The sequence below is a fragment of the Saimiri boliviensis genome, chromosome 2, assembly GCF_048565385.1.
Source record: "Saimiri boliviensis isolate mSaiBol1 chromosome 2, mSaiBol1.pri, whole genome shotgun sequence".
NCBI classification, from domain to species: Eukaryota; Metazoa; Chordata; class Mammalia; order Primates; family Cebidae; genus Saimiri; species Saimiri boliviensis.
This window is the reverse complement of record NC_133450.1, coordinates 189,943,806-189,959,772: the sequence shown is the minus strand read 5'-3', so window position 1 is coordinate 189,959,772 and position 15,967 is coordinate 189,943,806. Positions and strand designations below refer to the sequence as shown.

Here is a 15,967-nt window from a genome sequence, read left to right as displayed (position 1 = left end):
CAACATGCTGAGACCTTGTCTCTATAAAAAATACAAAAATTAGTCAAGTGTGGTGTCACGCACCTGTAGTCCCAGCTACTCAGGAGGCCAAGGCAAGATAATTGTTTGAGCCAGGGAGGCAGATGTTGCAATGAGTTGAGATAGTGCCATTGCACTCCAGCCTGGGCGACAGGAGTGAAACCCTGTCTCAAAAAAAAAACAAATTACATAATTGTGAAAAATATATACAAAAAATATTTTCTAAAAGGCTACTGTAAAGTTAGTAAAACTTTTTTTTTTTTTTGAGACAGAGTTGTTGCTCTTGTTGCCCAGGCTGAAGTGCAATGGCATGATCTTGGCTCACTGCAAGCTCTGCTTCCCAGGTTGTTCAAGGGATTCTCCTGCCTTAGCCTCCCAAGTAGCTAGAATTACAGGTGCCTGACACCATGCCCAGATAATTTTGTGTGTGTGTGTATTTTAGTAAAGATGGGGTTTTACCATGTTGACTAGGCTGGTCTTGACCTCCTGACCTCAGGTAATCCACCCACCTCAGCCTCCCAAAGTGCTGGGATTATGGTCATGAGCCACCATGCCTAGCCTAGTCAACCTTTTTTTAAAAATTGAGCATATTCATATATTTTATATATATATATATATATATATATTTTTTTTTTAAAGATGGGGTTTCACCATGATGGCCAGGCTGGTCTTGAACTCCTGACCTCAGGTGATCCACCCACCTTGGCCTCCCAAAGTGCTAGGATTACAGGTGTGAGCCACAGCACCTGGCCAGCATATTCATATATTTGAAAAAATTTTTTTAAATAATAAAGATATTCGGTGGCTCAAGCCTGTAATCCCAGCACTTTGGGAGGCCGAGGCGGGTGGATCACGAGGTCGAGAGATCGAGACCATCCTGGTCAACATGGTGAAGCCCCGTCTCTACTAAAAATACAAAAAAATTAGCTGGGCGTGGTGGCGCGTGCCTGTAATCCCAGCTACTCAGGAGGCTGAGGCAGGAGAATTGCCTGAGCCCAGGAGGCGGAGGTTGCGGTGAGCCGAGATCGCGCCATTGCACTCCAGCCTGGGTAACAAGAGCGAAACTCCGTCTCAAAAAAAAAAAAAAATAATAATAATAATAATAATAAAGATATTTTATTCAGTCTACAGAAAATACTTAATACACAGATAGATTTAAAACCCCAAAGGGTTTTTTTTGAGGGGGACAGTTTCACTCTTGTTGCCCAGGTTGGAGTGCAATGGTACAATCTCAGCTGACTGTAACCTCCCACTCCCAGGTTCAAGCAATTCTCCTGCCTCAGCCTCCGAGTAGCTGGGATTATGGGCATGTGCCACCACACCTGGCTAATTTTGTATTTTAAGTCGAGACAGGCTTCCTCCATGTTGGTCAGGCTGGTCTCAAACTCCCAGCCTCAGGTGATCTGTCTGCCTTGGCTTCCCAAAGTGCTAGGATTACAGGCATGAGCCACTGCACCCAGCCAAGAAAGAATTTTTTAAGATACAAAAAGCATAAATCATTAAGGATTGATCAATTCAACTGCATACAAATTTTAAACTTCATTGTAATCAAAGACATTATAACAATGTGAGAAGATAGGCTATAGTTGGTAGGAGAAGATGTAAAGATACTTTCAATGTACATAACCAGAAGAGGATTAGTATATAGGTTATATAAGATAACGCTTTAGCAAAATAGGCAGAGAATCATGTAAGATACACTACAATGAGCTACAGAAAGATTTTCAAGCTTATTATTCAGTATGGAAGTGCAAATAAAAATAATAAATACCAAGTATTGGCAGAAAAATGCTTGGTATTTCTCTTGAAATGTTGAGAAATACACACTCAGATATTACTGATGAAGTATAAATTTGTAATATTTTTTTGAAGAGCAGTTTAGCAATATATGGTGAAATTGAAGATTAATTTTTAAAATAATTAATGCAGGCTGGGCATGGTGGCTAATAGCTGTAATTCCCCCCTCAAAAAAAAAAAAAAAAAAAAAAAAAAAACTCCTTTCTTATACTTAGAACACAACTGTATTATATACCTTCTCCTAAAATTTTAAAGGTTTGCTTTTATAATTAGATCTTTAATCTAACTGGAAGTTATTTTCACTTATGGTGTGAAGTAGAGATCTAATTTTATTCTATTTTTTTATACATGTAGCCAAACTTATCTTCCATTTCTATCCCCCACTGACTCATAATGCCCCTGCTATCACATACAACATTTTTATAGATACATAGGTCTGTTTCTGGGATATTCCACTGTCACTTGATCTACTCTAGTTTTAAGACTACATGCTATAGGCAGGCACCACCATGCCTGGTTCTTACTGTTCTGTGTAAGTTTTAAAATCAAGTTTTATGAAAAACTCTGTTGGCATTTTAACTAAAACAACACTGAATTTATATAATAATTTGGGAAGAATCAACTTTATGATACTGACTTTTTGCCTCCAGAGAAGATCTGCATTTGTTTGTTTGTTTTCCTTTTTTTTTTTTTCTTTTCTCTGAGACGGGGGTCTTGCTCTCTTGCTCAGGCTGGCCATGAACTCCTGGGCTCAGCCTTGGCCTCCCAAGAAGCTAGGACTACAGGTGTGTGCCACTGTGCTTGGCAGACTTACATTTGTTTTTACAGGTACATGACAGTGCTTCCAACCTGGATCCAATTGAAAATTGTTGGCTGGAGATTTTGAACCATATGGTAATGTGAATTTAGGTCCCATACATACATGAGTGCTGGACTGTGGTTAGATATTCACAGAAGAGGGCCAGGCACAGTGGCTCATGCCTGTAATTCCAGCACTTAGGAAGGCCAAGGTGGGAGGATTGCTTGAGGTCAGCAGTGTGAGAGAAGCCTGGGCAACATAGCAAGACCCTGTCTGTAAAAAAAAGTTTTTAAAAATAACCAAGGTAGTGGCACACACCTATAGCCACAGCTACTCGGGAGGTTGAAATGGGAAAATCCCTTGAGCTATGCAGTGAGCTCTGATCATGCCACTGAACTCCAGGCTTGGGCAACAGAGCGGGACTCTACCTCTAAAATAAAATTTTATTTCATTTTTATTTAAAATAATTTATTTTAGAGAGAGAGTCTCTCTCTCTAAAAGGATTAGTATATAGGTTATATAAGATAACGCTTTAGCAAAATAGGCAGAGAGAGAGAGTCTCTCTCTAAAATAAAAATAAAATCAGATATTCAGCCACTCCTCTCCCCAATGCCACAGCCTAGATGAACAAGATGGTTTATCTGTAGATCACCTTTTTGCTGAAAGTAAGCACTTTTGGGTTCACAGCCTATGCAGAGTCACTTTGTACTAAACTCCTCACCTTAAACTGGTTCTAGAATTAACTTTCCTGCTCCCTTTACTTCTCATACTTGTCAAAACAGAAGCTCAAGGTCATTGGTACTTGGCAGAAGCCTTCAGGGTAAAAGCCAACTGAACACCTGTTTACTTTGCATTCCTGATTCCATTTCATTTTTGGCCCATGGATTCATTTCTTTCTTATGAGCTCAACTACACATTAGAAAAATATAGGCCGGGCGTGGTGGCTCATACCTGTAATCCCAGCACTTTGGGAGGCTGAGGCAGGCGGATCACCTGAGGTCTGGAGTTCGAGACCAGCCTGACCAACATGGAGAAACTCAGTCTCTACTAAAAATACAAACTTGGCCGGGCATGGTAGTGCATGCCTGTAATCCAAGCTACTCAGGAAGGTTGAGGCAGGAGAATCACTTGAACCCAGAGGTGGAGGTTGTGGTGAGCCAAGATCATGCCATTGTACTCCAGCCCGGGCAACAAGAGCTAAACTCCGTCTCAGGGAAAAGAAAAAAAGAAGAAAAGAAAAAAAATATATATATATTACACTTTATCCAGCATTTGTTTTTAATTAGAAACACTGTTCAGGATATTTTTTGTTGTTAAAAACATGTATTTGTTTAATGTAAATACATTAAATCTACCACCATTTTGGTAACTCTGTTTTACATCTTTTCTTTTTTTGTTTTCTACCTGCTTGTTTGCTTGCTTGTTTTTGAGACCTCAGATGCAGAAGGTGGGGTTAATCATACTTTTATCCTATTGTAGCATATTTTCTTTTCTTTTCTTTTCTTTTCTTTTTTAAAGACGGGGTTTCACCATGTTGGTCAGGCTGGTCTTGAACTCCCGACCTCAGGTGATCCGCCCGCCTTGGCCTCCAAAGTGCTTGGATTACAGGCGTGAGCCACCACACCCGGACTGTAGCATATTTTCATCACCAATCTGTGAAAGGTTTCCAGGTCACTTTGTTGTCTAAGCATTTGTTTCCATTTATCCCCCCCGGCAACTTCCATTTCCTCCCCTACCCATTTATGCAACGATTTTGTTCTGATCGCAATGTAGTGATACATTGCTTCTGTGCTTCTATGTTGGTGTTCTTATGAAATAGGTATTTTGGTCTTATTTGGGTGTATGTTTTATTTGCATGAATCATAATGTATCACATATTCTGCTTTTTCTTCATTCTAAAAACCTAGGTTCTGAAATCTCATACATGTGGCACAGGCATATCTAATCTGGGTTCCCATTGCCAAACATCACCCTGGTGTCACCTGCCACATTTCACCTGTGCATTCTCCCATTGATGGTGGGCACCCAGCTGGCTCCAGTGCTCTACCACACACTTAAACCACACCAAACAACCTCAGACCTGTGGTCTCTTGTGGATCCCACGGGAATGTCTCTGGACCGTATACTCCTGCTGGGTCATAGCATTAGTAGCCCCAGATCCTCCCAGAAAGGTTGTAGCATCCACATCCCATCAGCCATTATGGCACAGAACCCATCCATGCCAACATTTGGCTTATCCAGCTTTTAAATTTTTGCCAGTCCAGTAGGTGTAAAGTGGCATTTTATTCTAATCCTCATTTATGTGATTACTAACTTTGAGCTTCTCCTTACATACATAATAGCTGTAGGGGTTTCCTTTCTATCAACTGTTTGTCCATATCCTTTGCCCTATTTTCTACTGGGGTTGCCATCCTTATTTTTATTTGCAGGACTCCTTGTATATTCTGGGTATTAATCCCTTGCCAGCTTTTAACATTGTGAATACCTTTTCTCATTTGTTCAGCTATGCATTAACTATGTTCATATTGCCTTTTTTTTTTTTTTTGAGTCGGAGTTTCGCTCTTGTTACCCAGGCTGGAGTGCAATGGCACCATCTCGGCTCACCGCAACCTCCGCCTCCTGGGTTCAGGCAATTCTCCTGCCTCAGCCTCCTGAGTAGCTGGGACTACAGACACGCGCCACCATGCCCAGCTAATTTTTTGTATTTTTAGTAGAGACGGGGTTTCACCACGTTGACCAGGATCGTCTTGATATGTTGACCTCGTGATCCACCCGCCTTGGCCTCCCAAAGTGCTGGGATTACAGGCGTGAACCACCGCACCCGGCCATATTGCCTTTTTTTTTTTTTAAAGATTCCATTTTTTAAACTTTTTTTTTTGAGACAGAGTCTCACTCTGTTGCTCAGGCTGGAGTGCAGTGGCACAATCTCAGCTCACTGTAGCTGCCACCTCCTGGGTGGCGGCTACAGTGATTCTCCTGCCTTAACCTCCTGGGTAGCTGGGATTAGAGGCACATGCCACCACATCTGGCTAATTTTTGTTTTTTGGGTGTTTTTTGGTATTTTCAGTAGAGACAGGCTTTCACCATGTTGGCCAGGCTAGTCTCCAACTCCTGACTTCAGGTGATCCACCTGCCTCAGCCTCCCAAAGTGCTAAGACTCCAGGCATAAGCCACCCTGCCCAGCCACTTTTCTAAACGGTTTAGTTCAGAAGTACATGTGTAGGTTTGTTATACAGCTAAACTTGTATAATAGAGGTTTGTTGTACAGATTATTTAGTCACTCAGGTATTAAGTCTAGTACTCATTGGTTATTTTTCCTGATCCTCTCCCTCCTCCCACCCTCCACTCTCTGGAAGGCCCCAGTGTCTGTTGCACCCCTCTATGTCTCCACCATGGGTTCTCATCATATAGCTCCCACTTCTAAGTGAGAACATGCAGTATTTGGTTTTCTGTTCCTGTATTAGTTTGCTAAAGATAATGGCCCCCAGCCCTACCCATGTTCCTGCAAAGGACATGATCTCATTCTCTTTATGGTTGCATAGTATTCCATGGTGTATATGTACTACATTTTCCTTATCCAGTCTGCCATTGATAGGCATTTAGGTTGATTCCATGCCTTTGCTATTGTGAATAGTGCTGCAGTGAACATACGCATGCATGTATCTTTATTCCTTTGGGTATGTACCCAGTAATGGGACTACTGGGTCGAATGGTAGTTGTTTTTAGGTCTTCGAGGAATCACCACACTGTTTTCCACAATGGTTGAATAATTTACACTGTCACCAACAGTGTATAAGTGTTCCTTTTTCTCTATAACCTTGCCAGTATCTGTATTTTTTTTGACTTTTTAATAACAGCCATTTGTTCAAGATATTTTAAAAATCTTCTACGGCCTAATTTTTATCTGCTTGACTTACCAATTTTGGATAGGACTGTATTAAAATATCTCACTATCACTGTAGACTTCTAATTCTTTATAATTCTGTTTTTGCTTTTAAAATCTTCTACTGCCTAATTTTTAGCTGCTTGATTTACCAATTTTGGACAGAACTGTATTAAAATATCTCACTATCATTGTAGACTTCCAATTCTTTATAATTCTGTTTTTGCTTTGTGTATTTTAAGGCTATATTTAAGGTGCATTCAGGTTCATAATTATTATATCTCCTGAGTAGACTTTTCTTTTTATTAATGTGTACTGTTTCATTTTATATTTATTAAAGCCTTTTGTCTTTGATCTGTCTGATATTGATCATTTCTATCAGTATTCTTTTCCCATTTCTCAGTGGTTTTAATTTTGGTATTGTTAAAGAGTGATAGATCAACAGATAAATAATTTGGCTTTTTATTCAAATTGTTGACTCTTAATAAAGAAGATTAGTCTATTTATATTTACTTTGAACTACTCATATATTTGGAACTCTTTCTACTTCTTGTTTTCTATATTCTATTTATGATCTCTTTTTTTGCTTAAAAATTTTTTTAAATTTTTTTACTGAAATGATTAAGTTTTCGCTATTCTCTTTTGCCCTTCTGCTGCTGCTTTGGTATAATGGTTTGTATTTCCATTATTTTAGTCATCTTTTTTCATCACATATATTTAATTATATATTTTCTAGAAGAGTTTTAAATTACTTATTTTTGTCTTCCTCTTGAACATGAAGAAGGCCTAAACATATTACATCTTCCCACTTAACAAAACTCCTCCATGCATACAATTTATTTGTTGTTACAGTCTAGAACCATACTGTCCAATTTGGTAATGTAGCCATTAGCTACATTTGCTTCTGAGTTCTTGATAGGCATGCCTGAATTAAGATACGTTCTAATGACCAGGTGCAGTGCCTGACACCTGTAATCCCAGCACTTGGGGAGGCCGGGTCAGGCGGATCACTTGAGGTCAAGACCAGCCTGGCCAATGTGATCAAACCCCGTCTCTACTAAATACACAAAAATTAGCTGAATGTGGTGGCACTTGCCTGTAATCCCAGCTACTTGGGAGGCTGAGGCACAAGAATGGCTTCAGTCCAGGAGAAGGAGGTTGCAGTGAGCCGAGATCATGCCACTGCACTCCAGCCTGGGTGACAGAGTGAGACTCTGTCTCAAAAAAAAAAAGAAAAAAGATGTGCTGTAAATATAAAATACAAACTGGATTTTGAAGACTTAGCATGAAAAAAAAGATTTTTATATTGATTACATGTTGAAATGATAATATTTTGGACATACTAGGTTAAATGAGTTATTAAAAATTAATTTTATCTCTTTTTTCTTTTTTAATGTGACTACTATAAAATTAAAAATTACATATTTGGCTAGCATTATATTTTTATTGGATAGTGCTAATCTAGAGTTTTAATTTTAATAGTTTTACATGTACCCCCCAAAGCTCCTAAATTCTTTTCTTCCTCCCATTAATAATAGTTAACATTTTACCTAATTAAAATTCTTCAGTCTGAATTAACAGTTTACCTGGATATAACATGGTATTGAACATTATTTTGCCTTCATATTGAAGATATTAATATTATTCCATTTTCTCCTGATAACAACCGTTGCTAATGAGAAACCTGTTTGTGGAATTATCGTACTTCTGTAGGTAATCTGGCTTCTAACTTTGGTGGCTTCTAAGATTTTCTCTTGATTTTTGGTATTCTAGAGTTTCACCGCAACCTGCCTAGATATGAATTTATCTTTATAACTGCTTGATGCTGGGAACAGGCCCTAAGCCTGTCATAAACAGGCCTTAAAGAAACTGGCCATAAACAAGATATCTATAGCACTATGACATACTCATGATGGTAGTGACGCACATTGCCGGAGGTTGTTGGTTTACTGGAGTAAGGGAAATAAATGCCTGACCCATCCAGGACAGAAGACTGCTTAAGGCGTTCCGGAACCACAAACAATAGCATGAGGGACCCGCACCCTGACGTGTTCCAGTTGCAGTAGATAAACGCGTCAGAGCCTGTTTCTTCCCACTAGTAAGAAATGCTTTGTTCCCTGTGAAGAATGCTTTTTGTTAATCTATAAACTGCAGTAATGATGATTATCGCTTGCTGTCAATAAATATGTGGGTCAAACTCTTTTCGAGGCTTTCAGCCAGGAATGCTGTAACCCCTGATGTTCCACCTTTTGCACTCTGTTTCTGTTTCTTAATTCCTTCAACGCCATCTAGGTTGGGGTCTCCATGACAGAGATGGTCTCAGCAGCTTGACACTATAAAGTTCACTTTTGATTTGATGTCTCAGGCCCTTCAGTGCTAAAAATTCTCAGCCATTGTTGTCTTCAAAAATTAGTTTTCTACCAATCTTTTTCTATAACTCTTTATATACACTGCAATCTCTCAATTAATCCTGTCTTTCAACTACTTTTTTATATTTTTACCTTTTTTCTGTGTTCTGTGTGAATTTTTAGTGCTATATTCAAACTCATTAATTCATTTATCAGTGGTATAAAAAGTAAAGTTTATCCCATCTATTCAGTTTTTTATATACCAACAACATAATTTCTTTTTCTTTCTTTTTATAAAGATAGAGTCTTGCTCTGTCACCTTGCCTGAGAGCTGTGATGCAGTCATAGATCACTGCAGCCTTTTAATTCCTGGGCTCAAGTAATCCTCCTGCCTTAGCCTCTCAAGCTACTGGGACTGCAGGTGTTAGTCACCAAGCCAGGCTTGACTTTTTTAAAATTTTATTTTTCCATAAATTATTGGGGTATGAGGTGGTATTTGGTTACATGAGTTATTTAGTGGGGAATTGTGAGATTCTGGTGCACCCATCACCCAAGCAGTATACACTGCACCATATTTGCTGTCTTTTATTCCTTGTCCAACCTCCCACTCTTCCCCTCTAGTCTCCAAAACCTAATTGTATCATTCTTATGCCTTTATGTCCTCATAGCCTAGGTCCCACATATCAGTGAGAACACATGATGTTTGGTTTTACATTCCTGAATTACTTCACTTAAAATAACAGTGTTTAATCTCATCCAGGTCACTGCAGATGTTGTTTATCCATTACTTTTTATGGCTGAGTAGTAGTCCACTGTGTATAAATATACCACAGTTTCTTTATCCACTGGTTGATTGATGGGCATTTGGGTTGGTTCCATGATATTGCTATTGTGAATTGTGCTGCTATAATATGTGTGTGCAAGTATCTTTTTCGAATAATGACTTCTTTTCCTCTGGGTAGATAGCCAGTAGTGGGATTGCTGGATCAAATGGTAGTTCTACTTTTAGTTCTTTAAGGAATCTCCACACTGTGTTCCATAGTGGCTGTACTAGTTTACATTCCCACCAGCAGTACAGAAGTGTTCCCTGATCACTGCATCCCCACCAACATCTACTGTTTTTTGATTCTCTGATTATGGCCATTCTTACAGAAGTAAGGTGGTATTGCATTGTGGTTTTGATTTGCATTTACCTGATCATCAGTGATGTTGAGCATTTTTTTCGTATGTTTGTTGGCCATATAAAGTATTCTTTTTCTGAGAATTGTCTGTTCATTTCCTTAGCCCACTTTTTGATGGCATTGATTGCTTTTTTCTTTCTGATTTGATTTTGCTGTAGATTCTGGATATTATAGATTGTGAAGATTTTCTCCCACTCTGTGAGTTGTCTCTTTTCTGCTGACTGTTCCTTTGCTGTGCCAAAGCTCTTTAGTTTAATTAGGTCCCAGCTATTTATCTTTGTTTTTATTGCAATTGCTTTTGGGTTTTTGGTCATGAAATCCTTGCCTAAGCCAGGGTCTAGAAGGGCTTTTTCAATGTTATCTTCTGGAATTTTTATAGTTTCAGGACTTAGGTTAAAGTCCTTAATCCATCTTGAGTTGATTTTTGGATAAAGTGAGAGATGAGGATCCAGTTTCATTCTCCTACATGTGGCTAGCCAATTATCCCAGCACCATTTGTTGAAAAAGGTGTCCTTTCCCCACTTTATGTTTTTGTTTTTTGTTTTGTTTTGTTTTGTTTTGCTTTGCTTTGCTTTGTCAAAGATAAGTTGGCTGTAAGTATTTGGATTTACTTCTGGGCAGCTTGACATTTTTAATTTCTAAGAGTTCTAGCTAGTTCTTTACTACATTGACTTTTTCTTTTACAGTCTCTTTTGTTTCAGTTTTTAAGCTCTCTTTAATTGGAAAGTATCCCTTTATTTACTTCTCTGAGCATCCTAAAAAGGCTTAAAAATTTCTCGCCGGGTGTGGTGGCTCAAGCCTGTAATCCCAGCACTTTGGGAGGCCAAGGCGGGTGGATCACGAGGTCAAGAGATCGAGACCATCCTAGTCAACATGGTGAAACCCCGTCTCTACTAAAAATACAAAAAATCAGCTGGGCATGGTGGCGCGTGCCTGTAATCCCAGCTACTCAGGAGGCTGAGGCAGGAGAATTGCCTGAACCCAGGAGGTGGAGGTTGCGGTGAGCCGAGATTGCGCCATTGCACTCCAGCCGGGGTAACAAGAGCAAAACTCAGTCTCAAAAAAAAAAAAAATTTCACTCAATCATTGGAATACCGTGCAGCAGTTAAAAAGAATGACATAATCCCATGAGTATTAATATCAAATGATCTCTAAACATGTTATTAGTTGAAAGAGGCTAGGTAAGTAATAGTATGTATAGAATACTACCATTTATATACATAAATAAATATATATGTGGGTATATATATTTATGTTTGTATACGCAAAAACTATCTCAGAAAGGATAGCAAGAAATGGGTAACAGTGATTGCCTGTGGGGAGATAAACTGGGTGGCTAGGTGACCGAGGTGGAGATAGACTTACTTTTCACTGTTTACCTTTTTTGTACCTTTGAATTTTGTACTATGGGCATCCATTACCTAGTCAAAAATAAATAATTTATTTTTTAAAATAAAGTCTTTGTTGAACTGCTCCATAAAACTAAATTCATCCAGAGAAATGCATGTTCTGGTGGCTGATTATATATCTTTATAAATTTAGAATTTGGATTATAGGTTTCTTTTGAGTAGAAAAAGTTTTTAATTTTTTTCTCTCTTCTCCTATTTAATGGTTTCAGAGTTGCTCCCACTTAGCCTTCTGGGCCCCCAGTCCACAACTAGGCCTTAAAATGACATTTCAGGGCTACAGTTTAATAATGACATTGGAAATGTCATAGATACACATTAAGTCACTGACTCAGCAAGTGGCTTCATTCAATAGCTACTGATGAGGCTGTGTCTTTATCAGCTAAAATCTATAGCTTCAGGTAGTGATGAGCTTTTTTCTCTTTTCAGCCTTTCATAAATAAGACAGATATTTTAACCAAACCCCTGGCTTCATGTAGTGATTCTGGCTGTGGTTCCTGCCTTGCATGAAACACTTAAGCACTTTTTAATCCTTTTACCTGACGGGAGCAAAACTACTAGATGTCAGTGCTAGACTGAAAGCCAGCTGGTCTGTCGTTTCAACCCTGTTTAAAACTTTGTGTCCATGTTTCATTTCTGGCCCACAAAGATGTTTATGTTGTTTCAGAACCTGCTATATTTTTTGTGCTATTTAATTTATTTTGTTCTATGTGTTTGGAGCATAGGAGTTAGATCAAAATACAGTATTTACTTTGACTAGTAATTTCCATATTTCTTTTTATAGAAAATTAAAACTAATAATTATAAAAGTAATATAATCTCATTACATAGAAAAAATATAAAATTACTCATAATCCACCCATTCTAATTACTGTTAGCATTTTAAAATATTTCCTTTTAATCTTTTTCTTCTGTATCATCTCCTATTTGTATAATTCTTATCACAATTTTAACCTATATTATGCCAAGCATTTGCCTACATTGCTATGTAGTCTCTATGACCATCATTTTAATGACTGAATATTAATCATCAAACTGCTCAATTATAATTCACTTCCCACATTATTGATAATTAAGGAACTTCCAATGATGCTGCAAAGAAATTGTGCATGTACTTTTTTCTCTTAACAGTTTGTATTTGTGAGGTGGTGGGGTAGGAGTGAGAGGTGATAAGCAGTGGGGTTGCCATCATTTTACACAAATCGTTAGCACAAAGGCATTATAGGACTAGCATAATACATGGCTGAGGTTCATAATGATGACACTAATATATGAAAAGGTAAAGTTATATAGAAGTTAAAAATGTATTTCAGAAAGATTGCAATCCAAAATAGCTAACAGTTTTGTAATTAAAGGATTAGTTTTATAAGGGATTAGATTCACAATTCACAATGTAGATCATCTAGCACTGCTAGATAAGGCATTACACATTTTCACTAACTTCCAAAACAGAACATTTGGGGCCACACTGATAAAGTTCACTTTTTCACTATAATACTAACCTGATATTATTTACACAGTCTTCATGAGCTTCAGAAAGTGTTTTTATGTGCTTTGAAGATATAGGGTCAAAAAGCAGAACTTCAGTTTGTTCACAAGCAACTGTCAGCACTGACCTGAAAGCAAATGACACATTTATCTTGTTTAGTTTTCTAGCATTCGCTAGTTATTGATGTTCACTTATTTATAATCATACAAGCTATAGGTAAATAACTTTTTTTGCCCATATTAGTTGCAAATATTTAAAAGATTGATACTAACCACAGTTGGCAATAGTAGTAGGAGATGGTACTCTCATACATTATAGTGGAGTATAATCTGGTATAGCATATGTTTGGATGGCACATCTAAAGTATCAAAATTTAAAATGGGCATATGTGTTTTGACTCAGCAATTTTTTCTGGGAATTTAATTTAGAGAACTAATCACAAATACAAAGAAACATATAAAGATATGCTTCATTGTGAAATGGAGAAATTCAAAGTATCTTAAATGTACATGACAGACAAGAGTGATTGATTATATAATCTATGGTACATAATCCTTTGAAATACTGTATAGAATTTAAAAAGAAAGGGTTAGCTTTAGATGAATATGAAAGAACTCCGAAACATATTTTCAAATAAAAAAGTTGGTTGCCAAAAAGTGTACATTGATGAGACAACTTAGGGGATAAAATCATATACAACCAAATTATGTATTTCTTCATCACTCTCTATAAAATATACTGGAAAATATCTGGCATATAACCTACAAAATATACTGGAAAATAACTGGCATATAACATATTAGAATTAAGCATAGTCAAACTTATCAGTCTTCTCCTTTGTGGTTTTTTAGGTTTGTCTCTTGTTTTAGTCCTTCCCTACTGCAAAATTGTATTTTCATAAAACTTTTACAAACCTTGTTTTGATTTGTGGAAATCTGTTGAATTTTATTTATTTTGATTAATTATTAGTTTTTTGTAAGCCCTGCTCTTTCAGATTCATTTCATTTCTAGCAAATGAAATCCTGACTATTTTATACACCTAAGATGAATGTAAATAAGATAGAATTTTAATAGCCAGGGTCTCTGTCAGCAGTGGTGCAATCTCAGTTCATTGCAACCTCCACCTCCCGGGTTCAAGGGATTCTCCTGACTCAGTCTCCTGAGTAACTGGGATTACAGGCACCCACCACCACACCCGACTAATTTTTGTATGTTTAATGGAGACAGGGTTTCACTATGTTGCCCAGGCTAGTCTCAAACCTCAAATGATCTGCCTGCCGCCTCCCAAAGTGCTGGGATTACAGGTATGAGGCACCACACAAAGCCAACGTCTGGGATATTTTTAATCTTAAATGAACATTGTATAAAAAGGATCTGTAAAACTGATAGTTATTGTTTTGTTTGGCTCAAATTACAGTATATTTTTTATATGGTATGATATGTATCTTTTAAAAGATACATATTTGTTTAAAAGATACATATTGCTTTGTTTATTGCTGGTATACAATTCGTTCCAGTATCAAGGCTGATCTTATTTATATTGGTTTGTAATGCCATCTTTACTACATGTAAGTTTTGTTCTTGGACTATATATTGGTATTCTATGCAACACCACACTATCTTAATTTCTAGAAGGCTTATAGTATATTTGCTATGTGGCAAAGCAAGACCCCTTCATTTGCTTTACAAACACTTTTTCTTGGCTAATATTATGCTTTATCTTCAAGTAAATTTTATATATACCATGTCAAGTTCTGCTAAAACAAAACTTTGTTGAAATTTTATTGGAATGCACTGACTGTACAGATTACTTGGGTAGAATTTATATGATACAATATTGATTTACCTCATACAGTAATATGTACATTTTTCCACATAGTATCTGAGTAAATCTTGGATCTTTGACCATCCTTATATACTCAGAATCAGTGTATCAATTTATGTACACATACACACACACACAAAATCCAGGTGCAGATGTTAATTGAGATTATATTAAATCTATTAATACCAAAAAGGTTTGTTTTGTTTTGTTTTTTGAGATGGAGTTTTGCTCTTGTTGCCCAAGCTGGAGTGCAATGGCGCAATCTCGGCTCACTGCAACCTCTGCTTCCCGGGTTCAAGCGATTCTCCTGCCTCAGCCTCCTGAATAGCTGCGATTACAGGCAATTGCCACCACGCCCAACCAATTTTTCATAATTTTAGTAGAAACGGGGTTTCACCATGTTAGCCAGGCTGGTCTCGAACTCTTGACCTCAGGTGATCCGCCCACCTCAGCCTCCTAAAGTGCTGGGCTACAGGTGTGAGTCACCATGCCCAACCCAAAAAGTTTTAATGGAACTGATATCTTTATAATATGGAGTCTTCCAATCCATGGACTTAATTAATATATCTCCATTTATTTAAATTATCTGTAATTCTCTCAGTAATATTGTATAGTTTCCTCCATATGGCCCATACCTACCTCCTGTTGGACTTATCCCTGGGCACTTGATTTTTTTTTATGTTTTTATAAATGTTCTTTAAAAATTTTTGCTTATACTGGACACAGCGGCTTATTCTTATAATCCCAGGATTTTGAGAGACCAAGGAGGAAAGATTACTTGAGCTCAGGAGTCTGAGACCAGCCTGTGCAACACTATTCTAATATTTAAATTTCTTGTCTCTACAAAAAATTTAAAAATTAGCTAGGTATAGGCATAGTGGTGCACACCTGTAGTCCCAGCTATTTGGGTGGCTGAGGCGGGAGGATCAACTGAGTCAGGGAAGTTGAGGCTGCAGTGAGCTATGATCATGCCATTGCACTCCAGCCTGGCTGACAGAGACCCTGTCTCAAAAAAAATTTTTTTGACTGTGTTTATTGCTGATATATAGAAATGTAAATGATTTTTAAAATACTGATTATCTATCAATCTTATTATTCTATTATTTGGGGTTTCCTTTGTTGATAATAGTGCCATCTACAAACAATTGCTTTGTTCTTTTTTTTTTTTTTTGAGACAGAATTTTGCTTGTTACCCAGGTTGGAGTGCAATGGCACGATCTC

The 15,967-nt window shown here is 37.6% G+C and overlaps 1 protein-coding gene across 2 annotated transcripts in view; it reads right to left on the bottom strand.

Annotated features, from left to right (window-relative positions):
- The window catches only part of DCAF10 (DDB1 and CUL4 associated factor 10), a 63,170-nt gene that overhangs the window by 30,472 nt on the left and 16,731 nt on the right, over positions 1-15,967 (bottom strand). For both annotated transcript variants that reach the window (XM_003940059.4, XM_010350794.3), the window contains exon 2: positions 12,935-13,048. In XM_003940059.4, coding sequence (XP_003940108.1) covers positions 12,935-13,048 — 114 coding nt within the window. The remainder of the gene's footprint in view (positions 1-12,934; positions 13,049-15,967) is intronic.